This window comes from Corythoichthys intestinalis, chromosome 12 (genome assembly GCF_030265065.1).
Source record: "Corythoichthys intestinalis isolate RoL2023-P3 chromosome 12, ASM3026506v1, whole genome shotgun sequence".
Classification (NCBI taxonomy): Eukaryota; Metazoa; Chordata; class Actinopteri; order Syngnathiformes; family Syngnathidae; genus Corythoichthys; species Corythoichthys intestinalis.
This window is the reverse complement of record NC_080406.1, coordinates 50636319-50653099: the sequence shown is the minus strand read 5'-3', so window position 1 is coordinate 50653099 and position 16781 is coordinate 50636319. Positions and strand designations below refer to the sequence as shown.

The 16781-nt window shown below is 39.6% G+C and overlaps 1 protein-coding gene across 4 annotated transcripts in view; it reads left to right on the top strand.

Annotated features, from left to right (window-relative positions):
• ankrd44 (ankyrin repeat domain 44) overlaps positions 1 to 16781 on the top strand; it is a 77039-nt gene that overhangs the window by 52050 nt on the left and 8208 nt on the right. For all 4 annotated transcript variants that reach the window (XM_057853526.1, XM_057853527.1, XM_057853528.1 and 1 more), the window contains 11 exons: positions 370 to 441; positions 4420 to 4621; positions 4694 to 4781; positions 5286 to 5403; positions 5544 to 5766; positions 5845 to 5932; positions 8138 to 8221; positions 10009 to 10154; positions 10228 to 10310; positions 15313 to 15395; positions 15467 to 15558. In XM_057853526.1, coding sequence (XP_057709509.1) covers positions 370 to 441; positions 4420 to 4621; positions 4694 to 4781; positions 5286 to 5403; positions 5544 to 5766; positions 5845 to 5932; positions 8138 to 8221; positions 10009 to 10154; positions 10228 to 10310; positions 15313 to 15395; positions 15467 to 15558 — 1279 coding nt within the window. The remainder of the gene's footprint in view (positions 1 to 369; positions 442 to 4419; positions 4622 to 4693; positions 4782 to 5285; positions 5404 to 5543; positions 5767 to 5844; positions 5933 to 8137; positions 8222 to 10008; positions 10155 to 10227; positions 10311 to 15312; positions 15396 to 15466; positions 15559 to 16781) is intronic.

Below are 16781 nucleotides of genomic sequence, written 5' to 3'. Positions count from 1 at the left end.
ACACACCTGTTCACTATTTCCTACCCACCATAACCCCTCGCTCTGTTATATTTTTACTTCTTTTCATTGTGCTTTTAATTTTTTATCCTTTTGATACCTTTTTATCGTACTGTGATTCCATGTCTCTTGTGAAGCGTCTTTGTGTGTTTTCAAAAGCGCTCTAGAAATAAAATGTATTATTATTATTATTATTATAATAAAAGGCTTGAACTACTTCAGCTGTGTGTAATGAATCTAAACTATATGAAAGTCTAATGTTTATCAGTACATTACAGAAAATAATGAACTTCATCACAATATGCAAATTTTTTGAGAAGGACTAGTATGTTCGACACAGGTTGGATGTACTGACAACATGTGACGTTTTAGCTGCTGGACAGAGATGATGGTTACCACGACGATCTTGAATCCCCAGATGCCAGGAGCCCCCTGCACCTTGCTGTAAGTCTTAATACACCCAAAATACTTCCTGTTTTCTTTTTGTTAGATAAAAAGGACTTTGTATGCACTTCCTGTTAGTACCCATCTGCTGTTAAACGCAACCGCTTCCTGTTTTATCTCTTGTGCTTAATATTCAGCAATATTAGGATATCAAATGTGTTTATAATATAAATACATTTAATTATCCGACGACTCTAGTCTTTAAATTACTTATATTTACATTACGTAAACCGGAAGTTTTCCGGGATACACGGACTTCAACTTTTGGCAACGTAAAGGTCAGTGTGAACACAAAACGACAGCCATGTCGCGTGACAAAACGCAGTTTTCGGTCTTATAACAAAATTTGTACAATACAGTGAACCCATGCAAAGTCATGATTTGACAGATTTTTGGGGGGATCCCGTCCACAGTATTTTGTGTTTTGTACTCAGGCCAAAGCAGAAAAGCGTTACTTTGGTCCATTCTTGTGCACTGTGTTGAAATGAGTTGTGGAGTTTCATTTTGAGATTTTCCTTTTGCAATTTAAATAAAGATGGGGTTAAAAAAAACAACCGAGAATATTTAGTATTAACCTAATGGCGTGCACTAACAACGGTTGATGTCATACAAACATAACAACAACCCAGGTAACGATAAAATAAATTTTTTGACTCATTGACTGCCATTGACGGTGATGGACGTATTGCTGTCAATTACTGCCAATGAGTGAAGAGCCGTAAAAAGAGTATTGGACATATTTTGTCATAAGACCAGAAACTGCGTTTTGTCGTTTTGTGTTCACACTGACCTTTACGTTGCCAAACGTTGAAGTCCACGTATCTCGAACAACTTCCGGTTTATGTAATGTAAATATAAGTAATATAACGACTTGAGTCGTCCGATAATTAAATGTATTTATATTATAAACACATTTGAAAATTATATCTGATAATATCGAGATCAGTTTTTCATTATCGGTTTTGGGCTAATATGCATGTTGCCTTCAAAGTGAATGTAGAAGCCTTCTGCCTTTGCACTAGGCTGGTCACAGTTTAGCAGAGCAGTTATGCTTATTGACAATTAGATGTCTCCAACTAAGATTTACAATTTACAAGAAGACAATTACCGTAATTTTCGCATTATATGGCGCGCCTGACTATAAGCCGCCACCCACCAAATTTGATACAAAAATGGCATTTGTTCATAGATTAGCCACACTGGACTATAAGATGCAGCTGTCCTCACTGTATTGTGGGATATTTACTCCAAAAGATATGAACCGGTAACACTTTATTTGACAGCAGCATCATACGACTGCCATAAAACACAATGAACCACTATGACTTTCATTGCTTTCACTGCTCCCTTGGGGGAGACATTCAACCTATGCTGCCACCAGCTGTCAACATTGTTGTTGTCCAACATGCCTCCTAGCATGCATTGCAGTGCTACAGATGCAAATAACAATCAAAATTCATCTTCTGTGCTAATTGTTTCTTCAGTTACTGTTCCAGTTGTTTCATGAATTGCTAGGTATGGTATTTGTTAACACTTTATTTGACAGTGGTGCCATAAGACTGTCATTAGATAATCATAATTATGAAATCACAATGTCTTTAGCATTAATGAATGCTTATAACAGAGCTCATATAGTGATACCTGGAAAAAGATCTCAATTTTGAATGGATGTAAAAGATCTGAGCTATGGAGTTAGTGACAAAATAGCCGGATGACACTTAATGACATCTGTCATAAGCATTCCGTAATGCCCATAATAGTGTCTTGTCTTCTTGTAATTATGACGGTCTTCTGACAGTCTTATGATGCCGCTGTCAGATAAAATGTTACCTATTAACCCCAAAAAAATCAACAAAAAGGCCACACGGGACTATAAACTGCAGGATTCAAAATGAAGGAAAAAAGTAGCGTCTTATGGTCCGAAAATTGTGGTAGCCATAATTAGTGTTGCACCTATACCATTTTTTGGGCCCGATACCGATACAGATACCTGGCTGTGCAGAATCGGCCAATACCGATACTATTCCGATACCAATCTGTTTGCAAAAACAAAACAAAACATATATATATATATATATATATATATATATATATACTGAATATATATGTGTGTACGAATAAGGGATGCAACGATACAGTTAAGTCACGGTTCGGTACGATTTTCGATACAATTCAATACATTTAATGCTCTGAAACAGAAAATACAACTATTATTATTATTATTTTTTTTTTTCTTTGCTAACAAGCAAAAATAACAGTGCCATCATATAAGCAAGCATTTTAGTGCGTAATATTTATGTGCTTACTTCTTACTGATCTGAAGAAATGTTGTATATAAGTGTCGAGAACAATCTTTACTGTTTGTAAACTGAGGCACACTGTTGATTGCTGCAGCTCTCTTAGCAGCTATATTTACAATATAAGCAAAACATCCTATTTGTGGTCCGAGTCCATCTGTAACATGTACTGAATTAACAGTATTTGCAGCATTATCTATAGTCACTGGTATGGATTGATTTGGCCTGCTTAACTTCCATTCAGTCATGGCGGTTTCTAATTCATCAGTGTAGTATATGGACTACGCGTCGCTCTGGGCTCACGCAGCTAATAGCATGGGATCTAATGTAGCACATCTAGGTTGCTATTTGATGATATCTAGTGTGTGCACGCGAGAGTTGTCATGGGATCCAACATAGGACATCTAGGTTGCTATTTGATGATATCTAGTGTGTGCGCTGCGCCGCTTGAGTGTTTTCTGGCCACAGAAGTCACTTCTGCTCATTACTGCACAACACCAGCATATGACAATCGACTTTCATAAACAGGACGAGTTTGAAGTACGGCGCTCTTAATTTGCCACTCATTGTTCATCATGAAACCATGAGTTTGCTTAGTCTCTCACGGTCTTAACGTTTCTCATCCCATCGGCGCTACAACAGCAGGCGTGAGCTTACGCATGCTAATCGTTTGTGAATGTCATGTTAGATGAGCAGCGTAACATCGCGGATATGCGTTGTAGTTTACATCCTTAATATTGAAGATGAAGGTGTAAATTTCGGTTGGTAATTTCGAGACAAAGACATACAGATGTCATGCATTGGGATTTGGGAAGTTGGCTCACGTGAGGAGGACAGTACATTTGCGTTCAAGGGATGCCAGTAGATGGTATCGGCGCCCTAAATGTTGATACTCGTCGATACCTATACCACCATTTTGGGCCGGATCGGCACCCCCTGCCGATACTGGTATTGGTATCGGTGCAACTTTAGCCATAATATATTCAAACCCATGATCGCATATATCGATATTATTTTTAAAGTTGAACAATATCGGTTATCGGTTAAAAAATCATTATCGGACAACTCAAATAACGACTTTAATTACATAATTTCACTTTTTTCCCCTTCCTAATATTGTTTCGATCTCCTAATATCAAGCTAAAAGCTGTTTTGTGTTGATAAAAACCTTACCTTGGGTGTCAGCCCGTTAGCCAAGCAACTTCCGGTTCACCTAATTTAAATAAGCAACAAAACGGCTTTAAACTTGTAATATTATAATTTTAATTCTTTAATTTTGCAATATATGATTTAATTCATGTAATATTACGACTTTCATCTTGTAATATTGCAATGTATGTTTGACTTCATTCTCGTAGTATTCTGACTTTTATCTCCTTAATATTTTGACTAATCTTCGTCGTCCCATTTTTTTTCTCTTTCATTCCTTGGATTTTTGTTGAATGGATATCGAGGAAGATTCTGGGACATTTGAAGTCTCGTGAATGAGAAAACATTTGATTGGCTGCTTCCTTGTCGTCGCTTAAATCTGAGAAATCAAATCAGCTTGCGTTTTGGCCTGAAATTTGACCGTGTGACATAATTTGTATATTTTACATCGCTTTATGTCTCCCACATGACATTGTTAACATACTGTATGTGACCACACACCCAAAAATTCTGTTGTGCTATCTGCGTGCAGGCATACCACGGCCACGCTCAGGCCCTTGAGGTTCTGCTGCAGGGAGAGAGGGAGGTGGACCGGGTGGACGAAGCCGGCCGCACCCCCTTGGCCATGGCGGCGCTTCGGGGCCACGCCGACTGCGTTCACATACTCCTCAGCCAGGGGGCCTCAGCACGTACTTGTGACCCTCAGCACAGGCGCACCCCCGTGCACCTGGCAGGTAAGACTCAATGTTGTGATGTGATGCAAATAAGCGATGCTTCTGTATGCTAACATGCCTGCCGCTCTTCAGTAATGAATGGTCACACGACGTGTTTGCGCCTCCTGCTGGACGAATCGGACAGCGCAGATCTCGCGGACATCACAGACTCTCAGGGACAGTGAGTGATTTAACAGTTATAGATGAATTAGAGGACAGTTTTTGCATAAAAGTTTTGAAAATTGAGCCTTCAGTTTTTTTTATTTTCCTCCACTAATGTTAGCTTTGTCTCAGTCATATAAGCTACCTGTTTATCTCGTTGTTTCAGCTGACCGAGACGACAAACTTATGTACACTAAACGAGAAAAAAAAATTGTCTTATTCTGATCAGGGAGACATACAATGAAGGCTAACTATGATATAAACGTATGAAAAAATAGAAGAGAAAACGATGTCATGTGTAGTATATCATGTGATTAACTGCTGTCTTCTACAACGCTAATAAGGTTAATGTACTTCAGACTTATTTGGTATTTTTACACAAATTTTCAAGCATTCATTACTTGCAGTTTTTTTTTTTTTTTTTTTAAGATTTGGTCTCAGGACAACTATAAACTGCCTGTGGATTTTTTTTTTTTTTAATTTGAAGGGTGTAGGAAGTAAATTTTGGAACGTCTGTGTACAGGACACCTTTGATGCTCGCTGTGGTCGGGGGTCACGTTGACGCTGTGTCTCTCCTTCTTGAGCGGGAGGTGGACGTCAACATGGCTGACAAATACGGGATGACCGCACTGCACCTCGGGGTGAGTAAGCCTCATGTCAACTTGGATCAGTGCTTGGAGGTCAAGCCAAGCAAAACCTTCAGTGCACTGACCTCCAGTCCATTTTTTGGTACATGAATTGTATCAGTTTTGTAGTATTACTGCAATTTCTTCCTTTGCAGTTGTTGTGTGGCCAGGAGGAGTGCGTCCAGTGTCTGCTGGAGCAAGAGGCATCTATTTTGCTGGGAGACGCGCAGGGTCGCACCGCGATCCACCTGGCGGCGGCGAGAGGCCACGCTTCCTGGCTGAGCGATCTGCTGAGCATGGCCTGCCCCGAACCCGACTCGTTGCCTCCCCTCCGAGATCACCACGGCTACACGCCGCTGCACTGGGCTTGCTACCACGGTAGCTCTTCAGACAGACATAGATATTTGACGTATAGAACCGTCAATGGAGGTGAACGAGTTTTTAATCTGTGTGTAGGTCACGAGGGCTGTGTGGAGGTTCTGCTTGAGCAGAAGGGTTGTCGCTGCATTGACGGGAACCCGTTCACACCACTGCACTGTGCTGTGTAAGTACTGAAAAAAACTTCTTGCGTGAATGATTATAATCAAGCAGGCTCCTTTTCTTAATTATTATTTCTTCAATGCTTGTTATTACACTCCATAACCCTTGAAACAGCATTCAATCTCAATAATTGAAATTTTCAAAAAAAACCACTGTACATTTCTGATAGGATTACCGGTATGTAAGGTGACAATCAGAGATGGGTAGAGTAGCCAAGTTTTACTCAAGTCAGAGTAGCGTTACTTTAAAATAACCACTCAAGTAAGAGTAATACAATCATGTCAGTCAATAATCAATCATCCAATAAATATACTCAAATAAAAAAGTACTTAGTGAAAAGAATACTCAAGTAATGAGTAACATTGTGAGTAACTGCTTAGGATGTTTGATTGGTTTTGTTTTTTTTATCAATGGTATTTTCTTCAGCACGGTTAAGTATATAAACTGTTATTATTATACTGTACAGAACATAAGCACATTAAGCCAAAGAAATAAAAAACAAACAAACATTGAAATCCGGCAAGAGAAAAATCTACAGAAATTAAGTAACGGTATTATTCATCCCAAGAGCATGAGTGCCCTCTAGTGGAGAAAATATTTCCTATTATGAAACTAAAGGGATCATATCTCCGGATTTCCGCAGTCAATTGGTGCCAAATAAAATCTTGGAGAGATATTAAAATTCGCGCCTGGAACGGCAAACTTGAGCCTGATTTGTATAATGGAGTCATGTGAATATTATTGCGACATCTCATTGCTGAAACTGGTTGAGCCTCCGTTGGCGTCTCTGGTGGCAATGTACTTTTCTCACAAAACTGACAACCAGAGGTGGGTAGTAACGCATTAGATTTACTCCGGATTAAGAAAAATGTACACCTAAGAGTAGTTTTACCACACCATAGTTTTTACTTGAGTAGATTTGTGAAGAAGAAACGCTACTCTTACTCCGCTACTTTGGGCTTCACGAGTCGCTACTTTTTTTTGTTTTTATTTTTACCACAACAGTGGCTCACCCAGTCTCGCCAATCAGACGCAGCAACAATAATCACTCCATTATACCAATTCGATGTACCAATACAGTTACACCACCACATATAAGTTTGCGGTCAAGTCTTATGGTCACGTCCGTGTTCTAACATAACATCAAGTGGCGTCTTTTAAAAAATAAAAAAAAAAATTTAAAAAAAGTATTTCGTATAGAGCGCTGCCGTCAAAAATAAAAGTGGAGATTTCAAACTTTCGCCTAGTTTTCTAGTTGCCGATAGACCTTGGAAAAGGAGAGAGAGAGTTTTAGTTTCATGGTGGAAAATGTAAAATGCATTTATCCACTACAGGACACTCATGCTCTTGGAACGGGTGATTTTCATTTAAAAAATTTTCAGTCGGAGTTCGATGATTCTGGTATATTTTTGGCCTAATATGGTCATCTCATAGGTTATAGTATAATAATAACAGTTCATATGCAGTCGATGGCCCTGTGCTGAGAAAAAATATGCTATTTTTTTAAAGTAAATAATTACTCCCCACTTGAGTAGTTTTTTCATCAAAGATGTTTTGAATTTTTTGGGTGACTACTTTTACTTGTACTTTAGGAATATTATTTTGAAGTAATGCTACTCTTACTTGAGTGGAATTGTTGGCTACTCTACCAACCTCTGGTGACAACATATCCCCTGAAAGTATAGCTGCTAAGCCTTTTTCCGTTTTGCTATCCCATCCATAGATGTCAGTCACATTCCTCGACATTCTAGCTGAGTCTTAGCCATAATTAACATCACTTAAAAAAAAAAAAAAAATTCCAAAAACAAAATGAGCAAAAGCAGAATTATTGATTTGTTCCAGTGTGTACATCGTAGTGCTGCAACGATTAACTTGAGTAATAAGATTACAAGAAAGCTTTGAATCATATTTTGCATGTATGTTAGCTGGGATTGGCTCAAAAAAGAATCCATAAGTGAACGGCGTTGTCATAATTGCAAGATTTAAGCATGGGGAGAAAAGTGGATGTACAGATAGTATTGAAATATTACTTTTATTGCTTTGGGCCGAGCATAAACATTTAAGTCACCGGTCCGGTGAGTTTATGTGAATTTGCAATATACGGGACTGTGCGTTTGCCAGGGTTTGTAGAATAAAAGTAATGAACAGCTCATACACACTAGTCAATGATATTTTCCATGGGGCAAACAACTCTTTTTCCGTTTAACAGTGTGAACGACCACGAAGCCTGTGCATCTTTGCTGTTGGAGGCAATGGGATCAGACATCACTGGCTGCAAGGATGCCAAGGACAGGTGTGTGTGTGTGTGTGTGTGTGTGTGTGTGTGTGTGTGTGTGTGTTACGAATCATTTGCTACCCACCAAGCTGTGGCGTCAGTTCACCATACCACGACTCGACGGACACTTGTGTACTGTTGGTCTTTATGTGATATGAGGTGTTCAGTCAGGCAAAACCCCTACCGCTTTTGTCCACTGAAGTCCCCAAAATCACCCAAAACTGAAAGTTATTAGTGTTGTTTTATCATTTGGAATACAAGTTGTATTGCAACTAACAATTATTCTTACATTTTCTTATAATCGATTTCCGGTAATCGGATAAATGTCACTTTTTTCAGTTACCTTTACAATCAACTTGAAGTTGTTTTAGGCATGTTGTGGGTAACAGTGATGGCAAAATGCATGACTATTTCCTTCAAAAATAATATTTTACTACAGCTTCCTGACTTAACTGTAGTCTACAACTATATTGTTTTAAATACATAAAACATAATTTTAACTTTTTAATAAAGGTTTGGAGTATAAAATATAAAAATAATTTCCCAGTACACAAATCAGACAAAAGCCCTGTTCATTCCAAAAAAAAAAAAAAAGTTTGTCTTGTGGGCAAAGTGCCGATACGAATTGTGTCAATGACTCATTTAGTTTTCTTTAAACAAACCAAACAACAAAATCAAATGAGGAGGCAGAGTAATGTATCAGTTTTCTTTATCAAACAGTTGTTCATAAATACAATCCAAATCCAACTTCAAAGCACAATTTCTTGTATGACAATTTACAGACTCTAAGATGTTATATGAATGGGTTTATGTGTATGGTTTCTTTATGAAAAGAAATGAGACTTTACTATCTAACAATAGCCAATATGCTTCCACAGCAAAATACAAACGGATACTTAGGAAGATTAGCATAATAGCTAACTAGCTTAGTGCTCGATATTAGAGCAGTATAGCTTAATGTTTGTGTGTGTTTTGGGTGCGTCCGTGTATTTCACAAAATGCTCTGGGGGGAAAAAAACACCCTGAAACCTTTAAGTAAAAAATGGTGTTGAGTGATCATGTCACAGCAGCCATTAGGAATAAGCTGTCTGATACTCGGTTCTCTGTTTGAAGTGCACTGTTCAAGCCCCTCTTGCTGTGAGTCACTTGTGTTACAATGACATTTTTGCACAGTGGCCATAGCAATATTTACAATATTTTACATTGTTCAAGTCATACAAGCCATTTTAAATCGCTATACTTGAATGCTTATTGTTTACAAGATGTTTTTATATATTTCATGTATACACTGAATGTACAATTGTAAAATATGTTATATTGAAAGCTGGTAAATAAATCAACGAGAAACTGTTAATTTGTATTTCATGCATTGATTCAGATTATCAAATTAAATTTGCCCGAACGGACTATTACATTATATATCGTCATTAATCGTTATTAGAGGTAAATTTGCTCAATTTACCATGATAAGTACTTAAGGCCATATCGCCCAACCCTACGTCCAAGTCATTTAAACTGGGAGGGGAGGCTGTGAATGCTCATTTTTCATTGCCATTGAGGGCTGTAAGCGATGATTTGCTCCCAACCTCTCCCAATCAAAATGGATTGGACATCTAGCACTGTCACTGCCTGCCAGTGAGCTAAATGAGTGCCCTATAAAGTTAATGCCCTATAAAGTTAATGTGTCAATATATCCCACAATGCATCTTGAAAAGTGGTGAAAACACCATGTTCACAAGATAATGATTATACTGGGCCGCATTGAACGAATTTTTCATCCCTCCTGTATCCTGTTTTTCCTCCAGAACGCCCCTCCACGCAGCAGCCTTCTCAGGTCACGTAGACTGTGTCCAGCTGCTCCTTTCTCACGACGCGGCGGTTGACGCTGCAGACCAATCGGGTCGCACTGCACTGATGATGGCGGCCGAGAGGGGCCGCGCCGGGGCACTCGGTATACACGTTTGACTGAAAAGTTGACAAAAGTGCATTTTTACTATTGATTTATCTTTTGTGTCCCGGTCTAGAGGTTCTACTCAACAGCGCCACCAACTGCCTCCATTACATTGATAAAGATGGCAACACTGCCCTGCATCTGGCATGTAAAAATGTAAGCGTCCACACTTATTCCTCATCTTTTATGCCCAGATAGTTAGAAAACTGCCCAATGCTAAAAGGTGGGTAATTACGATTAGCATTAGCTTTCTAGCGTTGAGGTCAATTTTAGGTCAACAAATGCTAAGTAGCATTATCTCGGCACTGAACAAAGATTTTTGGGTGAAGTTTTCAGGAGCTAAGTGGGATGTGAGATGCTGCCACCAATACCTTGATTTACCCACAGTAACCTTGTAAATTAAGTCAGGGATACAAAACCAGAATGTCAAAATCAAGCTAATGTAATGGTAGCTGTCCAGAGGTCGCAGACTAACAAGTAGTAATGCCAACTGAGTTTCTTTTTGACCTGCACACGGAATAAACTCTGCTTATGACCCCAAGTAAGCTAAGCTGCGCGCGTGCATAACTGCACACTGCTTGCACATACTCAGCACATTAAATAAAATACAACAGAAACGTATTGAATCGTCACTTGGACAACTGTCGGGGCCCCAGTTATGTGTTAACGTTTTTATTGTGTTCGATACGATAACGCAACACTCCCATTGGTGGGTTACTCCACCATGATTGTATGTTGTGAGGTGCATAACCTGGGTGGATGCGGAGAAAAATAGAGAGTGAAAAGTCAGCGTGACTCCTGTGCTGATTTACTGAAAAAACATCCTGCTCCCAATGTTTGCAAGTGTTACAGTATTAATTACTATCTCATTTTAGAACTGATATAAACTAGCATAGACCTCATAATGATATTGACGGGACACGGGGCCGATTAAGAGGGGGCCTGCATTGTTGGCGTGGCCGTCAAAGCTGTGAGTGGAATCGCAGACAAAGAGCTTTTTTTGTTGAAAATGCTTGCAGACAAATAATTAAATCCCTGAATTCTTTATAGATATGGGCGTAAAACAGTTTAAATTTTTGGTTAAAAGCAAAAATAACGTGCAGTTAGCCTGTTAGTCAATATGGCGGCCGCCATGTGTTAATAGAGCCTTTCCAGTGAAAATTCTTATGAATAAATGCTTAAATCCCTGAATTCTTTATAGATATGGATGTAAAACAGTCTCGATTCTTGGTTAAAAGCAAAACAAAACGTGCAGTTAGCATTTATTTTACGTAAATATTTCAAAGTACGATGCTAGTCTGTTAGTCAATGTGGCGGTCGCCATATGTAAACAGAGCTTTTCCGTTGAAAATTGTTGTGAATAAATGCTTAAATTCGCGAATTCTTTATAGATATGAACATAAAACTGTCTCGATTCTTTGTTTAAAGAGCAAAAAAACGGGCAGTTAGCATTTATTTTACGTGAATATGTCGAAGAATGACACCAATGCCGTAGCGGTTAATTCCTCCCATTGACGTATTTCACATTTCAAAATGCATGCATGCCACTAAAAATTTAATAATTACCTTGAATCCTCCAACAAATCACTCCTGACACAATCCTTCCTGTTTGTATGCGGTACAGCTTTCATACTTTTTCTACCTATATCCGGCGTTGGATCCCTGCATGTGTTGCGACCGACTGCGGATAACTGAAGCGGACTGTAGCACAGCCTCAGACTTGAAGGCGTTGCGCAGTGGCTGACGGAAATGACCTGCCAATAGACCCCAATCACCAACGTCACACAATCACGTGATCGCTGTATTGTGCCGCCATATTGTCCGTCACTGTGTGTCCGTATTGTCAATGATCGTAGTTTCTAAAGGTGGATTCACTTGCAAATTATGGAAGCCCCGGTGCTTTCAGATGCTGTAAACTTACTGGATGAGTTGCATAAAAGCCGTTATCTGGAAAAGCTTTGGTCGATCCAGTGGCCAGATCCATATTTGATGCCCAAATTGATGTTTCCTCCCGTCCGGTCCCATCCCGTGCGTCAGAGGTCATCCTGAGACCACAAAATTTCCAATCATAATCCAGTTTGTGTCACGATGAGAAGGTGGGTACCCAAAATCGGCACCGGCCTGAATATAAAGCGACATTTGGGCAGTTGAGCGTCACCGTTGTCGTGATTGTAAAATGAAACTTGATCGGCGGTTCGACAACAGGCTGGTGTGTGCCGAAAAATAGCCGTTCCGCGTGAAATGTCCGCCCTGACGGGAGCGCTTATTTATAACGCTTTATTGAAGTGAAAACATCAAATATTTTCATGGACACATTACAGTAATGGATTTATGACTGTAAAATCAGTTTTAAATAATTAAATTTACACAAAATATTAGTACTGTGTTTTAGTAACAAATCGTGGACTGGGCCACATAACCATCTTTGAACAGAAATGTATTAGTCGACAGGTTTTCACGACCATATCCCAATGAGAATCACACAGCCATGACATTAGTTGAAGCAGAGTAAAATAATACATCTTCACAGTGCAAGATTTATTAGTTCAAGCAGAGTAAAATAATTCATATTCACGGTACAAGAAAGTCGTTTCCTTGTGGGCGCTCCCGTCAGGGGGGACATTTCACGCGGGGCGGCTATTTTTCGGCACAACACCTGTTGTTGCGCTCACCTTCTTGCTGCGCGACCGTGGCGACGAGCTTCGTAGTCTCCGTCTGATGATGTCTGCGATCGTGTTGGCATCACGACTATTGACGTTTTCGCCGCTGTCTGACGGCTGTCGACACAAACGCATCATGGACCGAGATAAAGAAACCGTGCTGCTTTAGAGATTTGCCCTTTTAACAATGGGCACACAGTAACTACTAAAATGACCGTTTATCTTCTCTGTTGCTGCAACCAGCAGCCACACATGCCTTCACCATTTTGATTAATCAATGTTAACGATTGTCAGGAAGGTTTTTGGGTTTGTTTACTAGGCGGTGATTCCTTAGACAAGCAGAAAAACACGCAGTAATAAGAGGAATGTACATAGCGGTAATATGTAAACACGATGAGCTGACGGACAATATGGCGGCACAAGTCAGGGGGGCGGTGTTGTGACGTCACGTGAATGGGGTCTATACAACTATGAAGTCTAGGAATCTAGTCAATTAGACCAACAAAATAGTTTTCTGTACCTTTTGCAATGTAACTTAATGGGCAAAAGGTGTCTCGTCAATTTAACGATACAGTTCACTTCACTTGTGCTACGCAGTTAATCATAGCATAGACAGTGTTGCGCATATAATGTGCCCTGCTCAAATGCGCCGTGCAGGTTAGCTAGCTAACAAAAGTCCAGCGCCGTTAAGAGATGCAAATGCTAACCCATTATCATGGCAAAAGGAACGCGCAGCGATTCTCCACTTATCAAGCCAAAGTGAAAAAGAGATGCGGTTCTTTTAAGACGGAATGGCTATTGGACTGTGCAAATATTAAGAACAAGCGGTGAAACTGAGTGAGATTTTTTTTTTAACCTGTCCTGTATAGCTGCTTAAACACAGAGTACAGGAGTCTCGAGTGTCCTTATTGTCTGAAAAGTTTTAATGTGGGAGTTTGATATACACCCATTGCGGTTGTTCTATATGTATTATTTATTAACTCACTCATTCCACAACTGGACCTTACCCAGGCCAAAGCACGACTTTTCCTATGGTTAAAGCAGGACTCACACGTATCGCACACATCTTATGAACAAGATTTTTGTCTTTTTCTTTTCCTTCTTTTTCTTTATTTCCTTTTCAGGCGTGACAGGTCCAAACATACAGCATTCATTTGTGTTTACATTCAGTTCAACCCGAAAAGAAAAGGGCTGACGGGAGAAGCCGAAGCTTATTAAATACCGCCCCCAGTATAACATAGGACGCAGAAATATCGAATAACAATTTTGACATTTCAGATTGTGTGATGATTACAAGGTTTTTTAAATTCTATTTTATTTTATTTTTTTCCCCCATCCCCTTGATTGTTCATTATCCCAATAGTCATTGTCGATCGCGGCGATTTTTTCTTTATGTTGATTAAATCCAGTAGATTAGTTCATAATTCAGAGTGAATGCATCCTTCCTCGATTTGAGTCAGGAGCAGAATTTCATTTTAAGTGGGCCAAATAAGTTATATTAAAAGTAAACGAATGAAAATTGCTGCTGTAATTTCATTCTTTTAATAAGCCATGTAACATCCAAGGTTTTGAACAGGCAAGATAATGGTGTGTGGCCACATCGTACACATCTGATGTTGCTCACAGTGGTCCTCAGTGTGCTCAGCGAGCTTGTGTGTCTGATTGTGCCATATTGAGAACAGTTGAGTCCCTGGTGGTGTTCTCAGATTCCTTTGTGGTGAAACAAGCAAGCAAATGGCAAGCAAGCAACAGCTGAAGGCAAACGGTGGTGTTGCCTTCAAACACTCAGCAAGTGTTTTGCGTTCTCCTGTTCTAGCAAAGTGTATACTTTTTATAAAGGTCAACCAATATATCGGGCGGCTAATATATCAGGCCGATATGTGGACTTTTTTTTTTTTTAAATAGATTGGCCACCGGCCGATATATAGCTGATGTAACAGAATAACTGTTACATTCACGGCTTGTGTGTTTATCTTTTTGATGAAGGTTGGCTGATATATCAGGCCCATATATGGTCATTCTTGAAGATCGGCCAATATAAACCAATATAAAAGGAAAACCGATTAGGTGATGATCTTTATTAACTGTCATTTTGCACCATCACGTTGCTAATGTAACAAAAGTAAGTAGCAGAAGAAAAATATGACTTCAAATATAGGCATTTATATGACGAGCGTTTCAATTGTCTTTCATAATCAACGTGCTTTAAAAAAAAGTATATTGGCCTTAAATAACAGCTTGCAAAATTGGTTTTAGACATTGGCAATAAACTGGATTTTTTTTTGTTTTGTGTTGAAAATCTTTATCCGCCTTTGAAAATCCCATGTCAGACGACCTCTAACTTTTTGTAGAACAAACTTCCTACGAACACAAACTCACACTCGTATTTAGAAACGACCAGAAAAGGCTGACAAAGAGTGTATGATTTTATAGGTGTCTTGAAATAATTGGGGTTAATGTTACATGACTAATCCCTGGCCATGTTTAACCCCATGTAGGGAAAGGAAGACTGCGTTCTACTCATCCTGGAGAAGTTATCTGATTCCACACAAATAAACGCCACCAATGCCGCGCTACAAACGTGAGTTTCTCGTGACCGCGCCTAGTCCCCGATGTAATCAACGTTGCTTTTAACGACGCCTGTCTCAACAGTCCTCTCCACCTGGCGGCCCGCAGCGGACTCAAACAGGCGGTCCAGCAGCTGTTGTCCCAAGGGGCCAACATTCAGACGGTGGATGAGAACGGTAGGATGGATTAGCCACTATGCATGCATGCTAGTCCTGTCGTTCACTTTAGCATTTTTTTCAAGTTGTAATGTCAGTCTAGTTGTCTGTGCTTGTTTTTTCCCAGTTGCGTAATGTATAGACAAATGTTATTCCACGCCGCATTGATGCAGGTGTGTCCCAATCAGTGTTGTTTTCATCAACAATGATGATAACGAAAATATTTTGTCGACGAACAACTTTTGCATGACGATGACAAGCTAAAAATGTTACTAGGTAGACTAGAACATAACGAGACGAATGGCAGTTTTCGTCTGACTAGATGACTACGAGACAAAAATGCGACATGGTTTCTGTCATATGTTCACAATGCGGGACATTTTCATAGTGTAAGTGAGCTTGCATCGTGACAGTGTTTAGGTCGTGTCACTCATGTGATATGTGCTGCGACTCTCCCTCCTCACTGGAGTTTAGGGTGTGTCTCAAGCTAGGCTGTGCTCCAACTTGCTTGTTTGGAAACACTGTAAGTTTCTTATCTTGGCAAGAGAATATGCAATGTTGCTTTAGCCTTTAAAGGTCTGTGCTGAGTGAACATCAGACGCTAAATGTAACGCCTAGCATTAGCATATCATTCACATTAGCATTAGTTTCAGAATTGCGAGCGCCCTTTTAAAGCACTGGCCAGTCTAAAGCAGAGCCACTTGGCTTTTCTGCTCAGTCAGTCAAGTCAAGAGGATGTTAAATGCTCAGATAACTTTTTTTATATACAGTTTGTGGCTTCAGGTAGGTTTAATTGAAACTAATGTACTGCTTTTCCTGCTGAGTGTGTATTGTCTTCACAAAGTTGGCGACGCTTCAATGTGTGCTCGTCTATTAGGGCGGAACTGCCATTGTGACTTTTGGGGGGTTTATACATTGCGATATATCATAGACTCCACCATCAGGTATCAAGACAGCTCCCACAGACATAGGGGGCCGACCCAGGCAGAACGTTGAGGTGGCTTTCACTGTGATAAACTCAAACACATGCTGCATTCTAACGCCGGATTTAGGTGGAAATAGGACGAAGGTTTTACTGGATACAAGAGGCAGGAGTGTCTCAAGAGTGATTTGGTGAAGGATTCAAGATAATTATTATATTAAATAGTACCATGCATGCACTTTGAATGTCGGAAAAAAAAAAAAAAAATCAATGGATAAAATTAGTGTAACTTTGGCTTGAAATATTTACGTAAAATAAATGA